Consider the following 16,092-nt stretch of genomic DNA (forward strand, 5'->3'; position numbering starts at 1 on the left):
TTTTATTAACAATTGGATCTATATTTTTTTTTGGTTTTTTCTTTATTTTTTTTTCATATAGCAATTAAGTCGCCGTTAAAAGTATCAGTGGTCGTTAGTGATCGATATATCCCTCTAACATAAAATTTAACAACTAACAAACTATGTAACATAGTTGTTATTAACGACTAACCAACTATGTAGCGATGATTATATTTTAAATATTATATAACATATTGTTTTGAATATAAACCTATACACAAATATATTTTTGCATAAATATATAATTGTATTAAGTCTAGTAGTCAAAACAATTCATACATTAATATGTTAATAAATATTAAAATATTGAATAAAAAATGAGGTGGGTATTCAAAAAAAATGATCACATTAAAAAATGAAAATAAAAATATGTCAAAAAAACTGTTGTGTCAGTGAATTCTGTTGCGTGCGTCAGTGGACTCTGTTGCGGGCATTAGTGGATTCTGCTGCGCGTGAGTGTACTCTGCTGAGCGTTAGTGTGTCAGTATGTGTCAGAGAAGAATGACAATTTTAGAGGGGTGATTTCGGTATTTCCAGACACAAAAATCATTGCATTATATTTTTAAGCCACTTCATGTACACTTTCTTAATTACGATTGCTTTTATATATATTAAGCAAATTGTCCCAACTGATAAAGCCAAACAATACAATATAAAAATGAATCATTTTTTCTTCATTGCGTTAAAAACGATAAAGCCAAACATTACAATATAAAAATGAATCATTTCTTCATTGTGTTTAAAAAAAACAATCCTTTCTTTCTTCATAAAAATGACAAATTTGACCAAATAATTTGCATCTACCAACACCTCATGAATTTAGAGAAGACAATCACTGAAACACGCTATTTTAAGTTCAGTTGGTTTTGTAATTATTTAAGGTTAATTCTGTTAATTTAATTTGGCTGGTTTAATAATTAAAGCTAGTGGTATGAGATGGTAATTTTTTTAGAAAAAGTTAGGGTTATTTCAAATTTGTACTACAATTTTAATAGTTTAGATATGTAAAATTTTCTAGGTTTAATTTTTTGGGCTCACTGATTATCAAATTCAAACAAAAATATATTGAGAGAAAATAAAAATTTATTTTTTTTAACGCTGGATAATTATGCTATTACAAATATGAGAAAATATTTTTTCCTTGCGCCATGCTGCAGATCTCTTGTAAGTATTTTCTCCTATCGCACAATTCAGACTTCTTCGGAAATCGAAACCCATACCTCCTCGTGTAAAAATATCAATGAACTTTTGGTTAAACCACCGGACGAGAGGACTTCCACAAATATTTATCTTTAATATGTTTAAAACATATAATGCAAAACAATTGGAATAATAAAGTTCACGTTTTCAGACATGCTGCAAATCATTTATGTTTAGTCCGAAAACACATTCAATTCATACTGAAACATAATTACATTAAAAATTATATTTATAAAAAAAAATATTTTATTTTCTTGAATAAAATTGCTTCTATGTCATCTTCATTTTTCTTAACTATTTTTGGATGCTTTTTGAGACAGAAGATTACACTGCTGCGTCTAGACTTTTAAAGACTTTTGAGACTAACTTTTAAAAATGTGATTTTATATTCTTTCTATTCATAATATGTTATTTTCTAGAAATAATATTTGTTTCAAAATAAAGTTTTTAGTATTTTATGCAATTATGTTTATTGGATATTTTGTGAAAATAATGATTCTAAATCTTTTTTTTTGAGAAAAAATCTACATCATTTAAAAATATTGTACATGAAAATTATGTTAAAATTTATTTTGAACTCTTTGTGCTTTTAAATAAAATAATTTATATTATAAATAGATGGATTACATATTAAAATATTAAAAATTAGCTTTAAATTACAAGTAGCTAAAAAGTGTACATCATTTAAAAATCTTGTACATGAATATTATGTTAAAATAAAATTTTAAAAGTAATGAGTTTTAAAAATAAAGCGATTCAAGAGGTTCACAGATTTGCGCCTCACATCTACATAAAAGATAATGAAAAATAAGAGGTTGCGCAACAATATTTGACAATTAGTGTCTCTTTTCTACATAAAAGCAACTTTATTTGTTGATCTTTGCGTAACATGACCAATCCAACATGAAGAAATTCCAATCCAAGTTACACGCTAGAAAAATTGACAAGTTAACGTTGATTTTCACTTCAGAATTTTACTGTGGGCATAGTTACTTTACAAAGACTTCACTTATCTTTCTAAGTCAAGTTGTGTGAGATAATCACGTTTAACTTTATTTATACCACAAATCTTAACTCCCACTTTTCTTAAACCAAAAATTAATTCTTCTTAAACACTGTTCTTAAAGACCATGTCTGAATCCCGTATGCGTTTGCATTTTTTCTCGCTAGTCTTGCTCTGTTCCCATCCAAGCTTCGTCGCTACAGACTTCTATTTTAAAAGTCGTACTGTTGGTCTTGTTGCATGTCGCCCCCAACAGATTCAAGCTCTCACTGATTTCAAGAACGAGTTTGATACCCGCCACTGCAACCCAAGTGACCCCTTCAATGGAGTCTGGTGTGACAACTCGACAGGCGCGATGACAAAGCTACGACTCAGGGATTGCCTCAGTGGAACTCTAAATCCCAACAGTAGCCTCTTCACGTTAAATCATCTTCGTCACCTCGAACTCAGTGAAAACAACTTTGTCTCCTCTTCACTTCCTTCTGAGTTTGGAAATCTCAACAGGTTAGAGGTCTTATCTCTTTCCCACTTGTAGGGAATCTGACGAAGCTCTTGGCTTTAGACCTTTCTGATAATCATCTCTCAAAAGCTTTGAATCCCAACAGTAGCCTTTTTAAGTTGCACCACCTCCGTTACCTTAATCTAGGCTACAACAACTTCAGTTCATCACTCCCTTCTGAATTTGGAAATTTCAATAGACTAGAGGCCTTGCTTCTTTCATCTAATGACTTTTTCAGCCAAGTTCCTCCCTCCATGATTAACCTAACCTCCTTAACCGATTTGTACCTTGGCCGAAACAAGCTTACTGGTAGCTTCCCACTTGTACAAAACCTAACTAACCTCTCTACTCTAGAACTTTCCTACAATCACTTCTCTGGAACAATTCCCTTTTCTCTCATCACCATGCCTTTCTTATCACAGCTTGATCTGCGTGGAAACAATCTCGCGGGCTCAATGGAAGTTCTCAACTCTTCTTCCACCTTATCTAGCCTCGAGTTCTTGTACCTTGGGGATAACAACTTTGGAGAGAATATCTTAGAGCCTATCTCAAAGCTCATCAACCTCAAGCAGCTCGACCTTTCTTTCCTTAACACAAGCTACCCAATTGACTTAACCCTCTTCTCCTCCCTAAAACATTTGTTGTACGTCGACCTTTCGGGTAACAATATATCTCCACCAAGTTTAAGTTCAAATTCAGACATCCCACCAAATTTGGAGAGGTTGTTCTTATCAGGCTGCAACATCAGCGGATTTCCAAATATCTTGAAGATCCTTGAGAACTTGGAGATGTTAGACTTGTCCGAAAATAGCATCAAAGGAAAAATCCCTGAGTGGTTATGGAGCCTTCCTCGTCTGAGCACAGTGTCATTTGCAAATAATTTGTTCAATGGCTTCCAAGGTCCCACAGACGTTTTGGCAAATTCATCGCTGACGTGTCTAGATATAGAACGGAACTTTTTTGAAGGAGCAATTCCTACTCTACCACTCTCTATCAACATCTTGGCTGCCTCGCGCAACAGATTCACAGGAAAGATACCTCATTCAATCTGCAACCGTAGTTCCCTCACGCATTTGATTCTACCATACAACAACCTCACTGGCCCTATTCCTCCATGCTTGAGTAACCTGAGGGCTGTGATTTTGCGGAAGAACAACATAGAAGGAAGTATTCCTGACGAGTTCTACGATGGTGCGCCTCTTCAGTCCCTTGACGTTGGCTACAACCAACTAACCGGAAAGCTACCAAGGTCTCTTGTAAATTGCTCCTCTCTACAGTTTCTAAGCGTTGGCAACAACAAAATCAAAGATACGTTTCCTTTCTTGCTTAAGGCTTTACCGAACTTGCAAATCCTTATCCTCAGTTCAAACAAATTTTATGGTCCTATATCTCCTCCACCTCATCAAGGTCCTCTCGGGTTCCCTGAGCTACGAATACTTGAGATATCTGATAATAAGTTTACGGGGAGTTTGCCACCAAGTTATTTTGTCAATTGGAAAGCATCATCAGGCACAATGAACCAAAATGGGGGTCTATATATGATATATGATCAGAGTATTTACAGTATGGTTCACATCAGCTATATGAATTATATAGATTTGAAATACAAAGGTCTTTCCATGGAGCAAGAGTTGATCCTTACTTCATATGCCACCATTGATTTTTCTGGAAACAGACTTGAAGGACAGATTCCTGAATCCATTGGTCTCTTGAAAGCACTGATTGCACTCAACTTATCCAACAACGCCTTCACCGGACATATTCCTTTGTCTTTCTCCAGTCTGGGCAAGCTAGAGTCGCTAGACCTGTCAAGAAACCAACTCTCGGGGACTATTCCTAATGGAATAGCGAGCCTCTCGTTTTTGGCCTACATCAATGTGTCTTACAACCAACTCAAAGGTGAAATACCACAAGGAACACAGATCACTGGGCAAGATAGATCCTCCTTTGAAGGGAATTCTGGCCTTTGTGGTCTTCCTCTTGAACAAAGTTGTTACGGGACTAACGCACCACCATTGCCACAACAGCCAGAGGAAGAAAAAGAAGAAGAGGAAGAAGTGTTGAACTGGAGGGGTGCGGCAATAGGGTATGGGTTTGGAGTGTTGCTTGGACTGACGATAGCACAAGTCATTGCTTCATACAAGCCGGAGTGGCTCATCAAGATAATGTGCCAGTGAAAGCGCAGAAACGGTTTGGATTATTTTTGAGTCTGAATGTGATCTTTCCTTGTTTGTCAAGTAGCTTGTGTTATTGCATTGAAGTTTGTTTTTTCCTTGCGTTGGTTTTATCTTTATCTGATACTTTTGTTTAATTTCTTCTTCTATCAATTAAGTGTGGTGAATTTTCTATAGTCATATTCATATGCATCTCTGTGTTTTTGTTTATAATGAGAAAAATGGCTGAAGCAAGGACCATCACCACAAAGTCCTAATCTAATATTATTATTATTTTCCTTGAGAAAAAAATTAGGATATAGTAGGGAAACATCAGAAACCTAACATTGAACTTTGAGATTACAAAAAAAAAAAACATGTCAATCACCACGACCACAACAGTTTACATCTCTTAACAAACATTCATACCCTAAAGGATCATCTCTCAGTGCTGAGTTATCGTATAACTTTCCCCTAACAAAATTAAAGAAGAAAAGAAAAAGAAACCAGGAAAACAGAAAGAAAAAGAAGGGCGTACACGGTGAGGAGTTTCCATTAGCCTAGTAGAGCAATATGGTGCTGATAATCTCTCATAGTATAATCTTCTTATTGTTTCAAGATTTAGGTACACTTGAACCCATGACAAACCGAGAGAATAATGATCAGAATCAAGGCAATGATGATACCTAGGACTATGAGCTTGATCTTCATGTTCTCCCACCACATCTTTCTTCTTATTTTCGTTCCTTGTGTTCTGAAGTCTTGTGCCTGTAAAGATATACATATTTGAAATATTAGAGAGCAAGAACTAGAATGCCTTTATGCTTATCCATATATGTAAGTACTAACCTGTGAACGAAGGTTCTCAGTTTTATCCACTAGAAGTTCAATTTTCTCACCACGGTCAAGGACCTGCAAATAAACTAATTGCATAAAGCTCAGACATATTTACATTAGGAGCAGAGAAAATCCAGGCCAAATATGACAAATTTGCTAAAACTTATGAAACAGAATTGTGGTATTGACTATATGATTCTGACCTTCTCAATGTTCTCCATCATAACACCTTTCACCTCTGTCACCTGAGCCTTAACCTTAGAAAGTTTGTTAATCTCCTCAGGATGATCCACACAGTACTGCATGTGCCCCTTCAGTTTAGACCTACGGTACGACCAAACAAGTTACCAATCATATCCACAGATTCTAAAAGAGGACTTTTTGTAGACGTACCCAAACTCTTTGTTCAGGCTGTTGGGTTTAGCAGTGGTAGCCTTTCCACCGCCATATCTCTTGTTGAAATCTTCTTTGACACGCTCCAAGAAAGCCATTGTAATCTGCCTCCCAGCAGATTCAACGGCAACCACACAATACGCTACAGGACAAAATGACTAAAAATAAGAAACTGCTTCAAATATACACTAGGCAGAGAAAGAGCTAAGTACATAACCGCATGCAGTTGATCTTCATTAATAATTACCAAGTATCCTATCAACCTAGTACTTGATTCCCCAAAACCTACCTGACTCTTAATATCATCAATCATGAAGCATACAACAAGGTTTTCTCAAAAATAAGCCATACCCATACATAAAAGCTCAACCAAATCAGACACCTAAGAAAAACAGAGATCCAGAAAAACTAATTTCAGACAATTCATTTGCAAGAAACCTTAGCATGGTTTAGTTGCCAAAAAAAAAAAAAAAACTTAACCATGGTCCAAACGCACAAAGGACCTTCACAGAAGCATAAAGAATGCTACAAAATATTAGAAAAACGACCAAATAGATCCACTGTAATGGATTGCAATACGAACACAAAGATGCATCTGTGTCTACCAAAGTTGTGTAGTACGGATCAAGAGAAGAGAGAGACTCACTGAAGCCATTTTCGACGAGGTAATTGAAGGTGTGACCGTCGCAATTGTAGGTGAACTTGTTGTTGGAAGAAGGAAGCTTCTGGAGGCACTGTGCAGCGACAGAAGTAAAGTTTCCTTTAAACTCAGTATACTCGGCGAGAATCACCGTCCCACGAGCGACAAAGCTGTAGATCAAATTCTGTTGTCCCATTTTGTCTCGAAGAAGAGAGGGAGAGAAACAAACCCTAACGCACCAGAGATGAGATATTGAATTAGGTGAAAGAGAAGAAGAGTTTCTGTTTTTGTTTTTTTTCTTGGTGTGTACGGGAGGGAGTAAGAAAGATCCGAAACAGAAGGGGAAAATGAAAGGGGGAGAGAGAGATGGGGACGACGCTCCGCTGCGATCCCCTTTGAAACTTTTTTCAAGAGACAAAACTGAAAACACTCGCGTGAGGCACACGGAAAGGAGTTATCCCTTTTTATTATGCCGATTCGTTTGGTATTAATTGCATCATTTAATTATATAAGAGTTGTTCCTGGTTCACCTTATTTAATATCTAGCTTCACCAACCAATATGATTTTATTATTTCAAATTTGATATCTTTTAAAGGAAAACAAAATATTGTCAAGTTATATTATGTTTTTAAAAAAAAGTAAAAAAAATATAGTAATTACATAAAAAAAGAATTAAAAAAAAATATTTTTAACGTCGTCAGCAAAATACTAAACTTTAAATCATAATCACTAAACTCTAAATCCCAAATCCTCAACCCTTGGGTAAACCTTAAACCCCTGGATAAATCATAAACTCTAAATAAAAAACACTAAACAGTAAACCATAAACCCTAAATCCTAAACCCTAAACCCTTGAGTGTTTTAGTGTTTAGTGATTTTGATTTAGAGTTTAGGATTTATCCAAGGGTTTAGGGTTTATCCAAGGATTTTGGGTTTAGGGATTAGGTTTTATGGTTTAGTGTTTTGCTGACGACGTTAAAAATATTTTTTTTTAATTACTACTATTTTTTTATTTATTTCTTTTTACCTTTTAATTTTAAAAACATAATATAATTTGATAATATTTTGTTTCCTTTTTTAAAATATATCGAATTTGAAATAATGAAATTCTATTGGTTGGTGAACTTATTGGTTAACCCTAGGGGGTGAACCCAAGTATAAGTCATTATATAATTTAATTAAAGCGTTTCTGCTTTCTAGGTTGTCAACTTTTTTCTATACTAGATTTTACACTTGCGCGTGCCTGTATTAATAATTTAGTTTAGTTTTATAATAACTTTGAAGCTAACAATTTAATTGATTTATATAATTTTCTTATTTGAAATATGATTTGTTGATTTTAATATTTATGTTTATTTATTATTATATTATGTTATTAGCTATTTAGTTATTTGTATTTATAGATGCAATAATTATGTTTATAAACACATTCATAGTTTTTGAAATATTAAATTATATTTTAAAATATTATGTAGATTACTCAATGTATGTAAACTGTTAATAAATTATAATATTTTATCAAAAATTTATACATATTTTATTTGAATATATCTAATTTTACTTTATATTCAGAAAAACTTTATAATTAATGTGTGATTGTTATACATATATATATATATATATATATATATATATATGTAATAGTATAATATTGAGATTTAAAATTTAATGGCAACAAATATTTTGATGAACCTTAATTAATATTAAATAATCTTTGTAAGATGATATAAATTTAAAGTAAATATAATTAATTAAACAAATGTTAAATAATATTTTATTTATTGAATTAATATTATAGAGAACCTAAAGTATAATATTTATATATTACTTGATCTAATTATTTAGTTGCATAGCATTACAATATATCAAAATTTACTTTTTATATGAAAAATATTATTTTGGTACGATAGATAATATATGTTTGTTTCGGAGTTCCCATGAATATTTTTAAAATCCTTTATAAACTATCATATAATTTGATAAAAAAATATTTCTAGTTGCTAAATACTGGTGATAAGATAACGAACGTCTTAGATAGCGTACTCATTGTAATCTTGAGATTTTCTAAAATGTTATAAGTTTGTAAATTTGTATGTTTTGAGTTTGTTGATGATAAATTCATATTGATTATTTTTTCGATCATTCTTTTATGTTATCTTTCATGCTAATTTATTGCTCCTCGTCTTTATAATTTTATTAAAAATCTTAACCAAGTTATTTGACATGCTTTCTTAAACTCTTTATTATTTTTATTTAACTTGTAAACATTGTTCTTTAAATATTTTCTTCAACATAACTCAACAGAGAGCATCTTAAACTTTATATGTTATATGAAGTGAATCAGACAAATGATTATAAGAATTCATCATTGAGTTTGCTTTAATAACAATTGTTTTTAAAAATCTTGTAGATCACATCATGTTACATTTATTTCAGTATAGCTTATTTGTTTAGTTTCTATGAAGATTTTGACTGTAACTAACTAAAACAATATTTGTACAAACATAAAATTATAATGTTGACTAATATTTAAAATTTTAATGGATAAATAAATTCGTTAGTTTTTTGATTGATTAAAAATAATTTGAAACTCATAAATAAATTATGGCTTGTGATTCTCTCTCTCTATCTTTGTTCTCTTACTTAACATCTTTCAGAGAGAGCGAATGCAAATTTCAAATATTTTTCTTATATTGGAATTATTCTCTACTCTATCCAATTTTTTGGAGTGATACATTTTTTGTCTATTGGATTTTGTCTTCGGCTTTCTATGTCTACTTTCTCTTGCGGATGTTTTTACATTTTTCTTTGTACTATTTCTGATTCACTATTATTGTTCATTCACTTCAAGTCCTATATTCTTGACGCGTTCCTTGTTCATGAAGATTATGTTTGGTTTTTCGATTTGGATATTATTAAAGAAAACACATTGGATATTGATCGATAATTTATTTTGAAAATACATTTTTGAAATTTTAAGAGTATATTTTTATTTTGTGTTCCTGGAAGGAAAAATATTGTATCTATATCTATGAATCAATTTAATTTTGATGATTTATTTCCTAGTATACCTTATCTGATGTTGAATTCCATTTTGTATTATAAATTTTGGAAATTTTAACATTTTAAAAATAGTAAACTATAATTATGATTTTTCATATTTTGATTGTTTTTTTTTCTAATCCTATGTGTGTACTCTCAATGACTTATAGCCTCATACATGGTATATGTTATTTTTGAATATTTTCAGTAGTATATAGCCTAAACTTTGAAAACCATGAGTTAAATTAATTTATAATTGTTTGAAAGTTTTGTATTCTTAATATTAATTCTTATTTTGTATTTTATTTTAATGTTACATACTGAGACATATTATATATTAAGTAAATTTATTTATAATGTTTTACTTTTGTTAACTTACCTTGTTTAATATTGGTTTCTATTTTATTTTAAATGATCTTATGGAATTTTTTAAATCCTAATTAAAATATAATGAATTGTTTCTCACTGATTTATAGTCTTAGGTTATATATAATACATGTTATTCATGAATATTTTCAATAGCATATAGCCTAAATTTTGAAAATCATGAGTTAAATTTATAGTTATAATTTTTTGAATTATTGCATTTTAAAAATTAATTATTATTTTTAGTTATTTTATGTTAAATTTCGAAATTATTATATATATATATATATATATAAAGTTAATATATGTATAATGTTTTTACTTTTGTTAGTTTGTCTTATTCGATATTGATTTTTTTATTATTATGAAATAAACAGTTTTTGGAAAAAATTGACATATTTAAAAAATAACAAATTAAAATACTTATTTGTCATAATATGGTTGGTTGTTTTAAATCATACGTGAACGCTTTCAATGACTTATATCCTTAACTTTTATTTAATAGTTTACCTTATTTGATGTTGAATTCCATTTTAAGTTATCAATTTTAGAAATTTTAACATTTTAAAAATAGTAAACTATAATTATGATTTTTCATATTTTGATTGTTTTTTTTAATCCTATGTCTACACTCTCAATGACTTATAGCCTCATATATAATATATGTTATTTTGAATTTTTTAATAGCATATAATGTTTTACTTTTGTTAACCTACATTGTTTGCTATTGGTTTCTATTTTATTTTAAATGATTTTATGGAACTTTTTAAATCCTAATCAAAGTATAATGAATTGTTTTTCACTGATTTATAGTCTTAGATTATATATAATGTATTTTATTTATGAATATTTTCAATAGCTTATAGCCTAAATTTTGAAAATCATGTGTTAGATTTATAGTTATAATTGTTTAAATTATTGCATTTTAAAATGAATTATTATTTTTAGTTAATTTATGTTAAATTTCGAAATTATTAATATATATATATATATATATATATATATATTAAGTTAATATATGTATAATGTTTTTACTTTTTTTAGTTTGCATATTCGATATTGATTTCTTTTTATTATGAAATAAACAGTTTTTTTGGAAATATTGACATATTTAAAAATAACAAATTAAAATGCATCACCAGTTGGATAGTTAAAATTCTCATTGTTGATGAGAACCAACTTTCCAATGGCATCTATATAAAATAGGTATATCATTAGGACATTATGATAAAATCGTATATTTTTTATATGGACACTTAAACAATAAACCCATAAGTAAACTCCAAAAAAATAACCACTCTGCAAAACCCGTAATAAACAACTTCTTATTAAAACCATGCGCGAGGTCGTAGAATACCAAGGAAGAAGCAGAAGCAACCATAGTTTAGATTTCTCTTTTTTTTCACTATCTATCACTTTCTCAAAGTAAGTAGAAGCAACCATAGTTTAAACTCTCTTGAAATTTTTTTTTTTTGTCATCAACTTATACAGACTCATGAACCAAACCGGAAGATCTTGATCCATGTGAAACTTAGACAATTATTTATAGTCACGCAATACTTCATATATTAGAAATTAGAAAGTTTCTTATTTTATATATTAGTCAAAAAAGTTTTAATTGTTTTTGTCATTTTAACATTAAAATATACCTAAGAAGACATATTTTTTGGTTAATATTACTATTTTCTATTGAATTTCCATTTTACTTTGATAGTTAGCATTTTTTAGTAAGTTATGAAAAGTTAATATCTATTTTGTTAGTTTAGTATATTTATGTAATATTAATTTCGTTTTAAAAGATTAATTTTAATATTAACATTTTTAAAAATAGCAAATTAAATATCAGATGTGTCATAATACGATTGGTCGTTTAACATCCTACGTGGACGCTCTCAATGGCTTATAGCCTCAACTTTTATATAGTATAGATTTAGTTAAAACATATAGTATAAACATACATTTGAATATAACTTGTAATGCTTATCTATGCTAGAAAAAAAAGGAAATTGCACCGTATGACGTCCAAACAAATTATTATTAACTCAGTGACCAATTGCCCTATTATACCAATACATCTTAATTATTTTATATAATAATGTCCTTTTACCTTTGTATCCAATCGGCGCAACCTGCAAAAAGTAAATAAATATAAATTATTATTTTTATTTACAATAAAAAAGTGAATTTGTCTTTTTTTTTGACACAAATTGTAAATGACAATAATTATGGAAGATGCATTGTGTCCACCACGGAAATCACCAAATACATTCCCGGTGATGTTTGTGAAGTAGCAGCCCGGTTGTGACGTCTCTATCAAAGATGGGAGACAAAGGATTCACGGCTTCGGAACTTGAAAGTCGCGACGATCGTAACACCTCTGTGAATAGCTTCCCGTTTCAAGATTCAACAGTGAGTGAAGACAAAATGATTTTTTCATTTCTTTTCCTCCTTCTCGTAATCATAGATTTTCACAATCATGATTTTGACGCCGTGAATGAACCAAAATTGAAGAAAATGAACAGTTTTTGTTAAATTGTCTTCTATTCTATGCATATAGAATAGAAATGTAAAACAATATGTATTATTTTGTTCTATTCATGTTATGCAATGCAATATATTTGTTACATTCCATTTGATGATAAATAAATAATGTTCTATTTTGTTAAGAAATAGAATCTATCATTTTTTTAAGTTCTAAATATCATTACATGTTTTTGAACCTGTAAAAATCATGCAGTATTCTATAATGTATAGTTTAATATTATATAATATAATATAGCATAATATTTTGTACTTTTTTAGATTTTGATATTTGGGTTTAGGGTTTATATTGGAGTTTAGGGTTTAGTGATTATGGTTTAGAGTTTAGTATCTAGTAGGTGAGGAGGTATGTACCTTAACTTATTACATGTAATCATAAATATTTCATAATTTGTGTCAATGTGTAATATGCTATGTATTTTGTTACATTCTATTTGGATCTAGGGTTTATATTTTTTGGTTAGGGTTTACTGATTAGGGTTTAGGGTTTAGTTTTTAGAATTTAGTAACCTGATCAGTTGAGCGTTATTCACTCAATTATGTCAAATTATACATAATTAGGGGTTTGGGTATAGGGTTGTGGGATGGTTTATTATATAGGGGTTTGAGTTCAGGTTGGAATCATATACTACTTCGACATATAGAATAGAACAAACACAAACTTTAGTAAAAATATTTATATATTATATTTGGGTTTATGGTTTACTGATTAGGGTTTAGAATTACTAATTAGGAGTTTGGGTATAGTATTTAGTGGTGCGCGAGGGTTTAATATGTAGGGATTAGATGTTAGGTTGAAACCCTATACTACTTCGACGATATAGAATAGAACACACGCAGACTTTATTTTAAAAATGTAGTAAAAATATTTATTAATTATATTTGGGTTTATAGTTTACTGATTAGGGTTTAGATTTACTAATTAGGGTTTGAGTATAGTATTTAGCAGTTGTGAAAAAGTTTAATATGTAGGGGTGAGAAATCAGGTTGGGATCCTATCCTACTTCTAAATATAGGGTTTAGTGATTGAGATTTAGGTTTAGTATTTAGAATCTGAAAAATATAGTTGGAGCCACCATTAAATTTTTCCATGAAATCATAGGCATTTCATTATTTCACAAATATATATTATGTTATTTATTTTGTTCTATTCTATTTGAGTTTAAGATATATATTTAGGTATATGGTTTATATTTGAGTTTATGATTTATTGATTAGAGTTTAGAGTTTAGTATTTAAGGGCTCGGGTATGGTTGATATAAGGATGAGTATATATGGGTTAAGGTTAGGGTAATATTTAGTACTAGGGTATGTAGGTAAGATTATAATTTTATATACTATTTCGGCGACGTGGAATAGCACACACAGTACATATGTATATGGTCAATAAACAGCTGACGTGGATGGTTTGTTTTTCTTTCCTTTGAAATAATTTTTAGGCACACCTACCATATATTATAGAGATACGTGGGTATATAAGACACAGCTTTACCGGATAATAGCAAAAGATAAAGATCTAATCGGATGAATTTGGAAGTAAATGTTTTGTTTTTTCATTATGTCAAAATCATAACCATTTACTTAATTATCATCTCAAAATTGGCTATTCAGCAAATTGACATCTCAAAATAGGATGTAAATTGTAGTTATATTCAAATGTATGTTTATATTATATGTTTTTAAACGAAAATATTAAAGTAATATTATGATGAAATTTCAGAAATAAATCGCTTTTTAAGATTTGTTTATGTTTATGACAATCTATATTATATGCTAATGTTTTGATTCCATGATTTTGACTGAGACCAAGTTGTTCCTAAGTAATCTGAACTATCTGTTTTAGGTAATGACTAGTATTGATCCCATGCTTCGCATAGGAATTTTTTTTTTGCTTACAAATAAAACCAAATTTCTGTTTTATATAACTAAAAGGTGACATGTATATATATTTCAAGAACAAAGACTTCAACAAAATCGTTGACGAATTTGATTGTCTCATTGATGCAATAGAGTGGAAAATAACATATTTATCATTGCATCTGTATTGTTATACCAAACATAAAAAAAAAACATATTGTGTATTGCAAGACTGCAGTTATATCAAGCAAAAAAAAAAACACTGCAATAATAAAAAATATATATAGTTTTTTTGTCTAAATGGTAAGATAACAAAAATATAGTTACCATATAAAATACCTCTGTTAATTTTGTCTTAGAATTGAATTAACCTTCCCATGTCAGCGGTTTTTCCATCTCCAAGACTTCACATTCCTCTCGCCCCTATGACCAAGCATAAACCAATAGGAAAACAATTTATCAATCTGATCCTTTCGTGGTGAATTAATAAAACGTATTAACCTTTTTCGATTACCACGTTTGCATGTTTCGTATGTTTTCTATCTTCCTCTTCTTTCTCTCTCTTTTCTTCCTATAGTCTCTTTTTCTGGTTGAACCTCCAGCAATTCAAATCCACCACACCCACTTTTTCAAGAAATATTCTTCGCCATGTAGTGTTCCATTGAAGCTAACAAATATGTACAAAGAAGGGAGATAGTGTCACTGGAAAATATGGGTTGTTAAGATCCAGTTACATAATGTCAAAAAAAAGAAGATCCAATTAAATAGAAATCGAACTCTGCATTGGCTCGGAACATTTCATATGTACGACCTCAATTATGAATTAGGGTTTTCAGATGAAAGAAGGATCAAATGAGTTTGATATTCTCTGTTTCAAATCAGTTGGGAATTTCTCAATTGTTTGTTTAACGAATTTGAGAGATTATAAAGTATGAAAAAAGGATCGTGGGCAAAGAAGAGAATCATGGGTTGTCTCAAATAAAACTGTTATACGGTTTCTGTTTTTTTTTTTAATTATAGTTTAAGCATTATTTTGTTTAAATGATTTTTTTTCTCATAATTTTATTAACTCATTTTACACATGGCAGTCTCTGATTTATCAGGCGACTTGTACTTTAGTATATAGAGGATATTTGCGCCAATGCGCCTACACTGGGTCATATGAATGGTTGATAATCCATATTTTGTTTTAAACGAATTTTCTATTCATTTTTTTTTGTTAGACTACGACGCAAATTGGTGAACATGTTCGAATTAACGGCTCGAAGAAGTATGAATTAAGACATTTCGTAATATTTCCTTAATTCGTGCATTTATACTTCTTTGTGTAAGATGAATGCTAGCTTATTCGAGATACAGGGGAAGAAAAGAAGCAACAACTAATTCAAAAACATCAGATTGACATCTGAATATTAACCGTTTATTGGATCATCCATCAATGTTACATTTCTTACATGTTAATCACTTACATATTGCTTTAAGAAAATATATCAAAGCAAGTAAAACTTTTAAAAACTGACTACAAATTTCCATTACGAA

General features: G+C 30.0%; 1 protein-coding gene and 1 pseudogene across 1 annotated transcript; one reads left to right on the forward strand and one right to left on the reverse strand.

Annotated features, from left to right (window-relative positions):
- The first annotated feature begins 1,458 nt into the window (after positions 1 to 1,458).
- On the forward strand, positions 1,459 to 5,077 carry LOC106451294 (annotated as a pseudogene).
- Positions 5,078 to 5,265: 188 nt separating this feature from the next.
- Positions 5,266 to 7,406, reverse strand: LOC106451295 (putative vesicle-associated membrane protein 726). Its single transcript, XM_013893209.3, has 5 exons — positions 6,753 to 7,406; positions 6,107 to 6,248; positions 5,917 to 6,037; positions 5,726 to 5,788; positions 5,266 to 5,644 (listed from the first exon to the last, which is right to left on the reverse strand). Exons 1-5 carry the CDS (start codon positions 6,940 to 6,942, stop codon positions 5,498 to 5,500), a joined length of 663 nt encoding a protein of 220 aa, XP_013748663.1. The 5' UTR covers positions 6,943 to 7,406; the 3' UTR covers positions 5,266 to 5,497.
- Between the last annotated feature and the right edge of the window lie 8,686 nt (positions 7,407 to 16,092).

Source organism: Brassica napus, chromosome C4 (assembly GCF_020379485.1).
Source record: "Brassica napus cultivar Da-Ae chromosome C4, Da-Ae, whole genome shotgun sequence".
Taxonomy (NCBI): Eukaryota; Viridiplantae; Streptophyta; class Magnoliopsida; order Brassicales; family Brassicaceae; genus Brassica; species Brassica napus.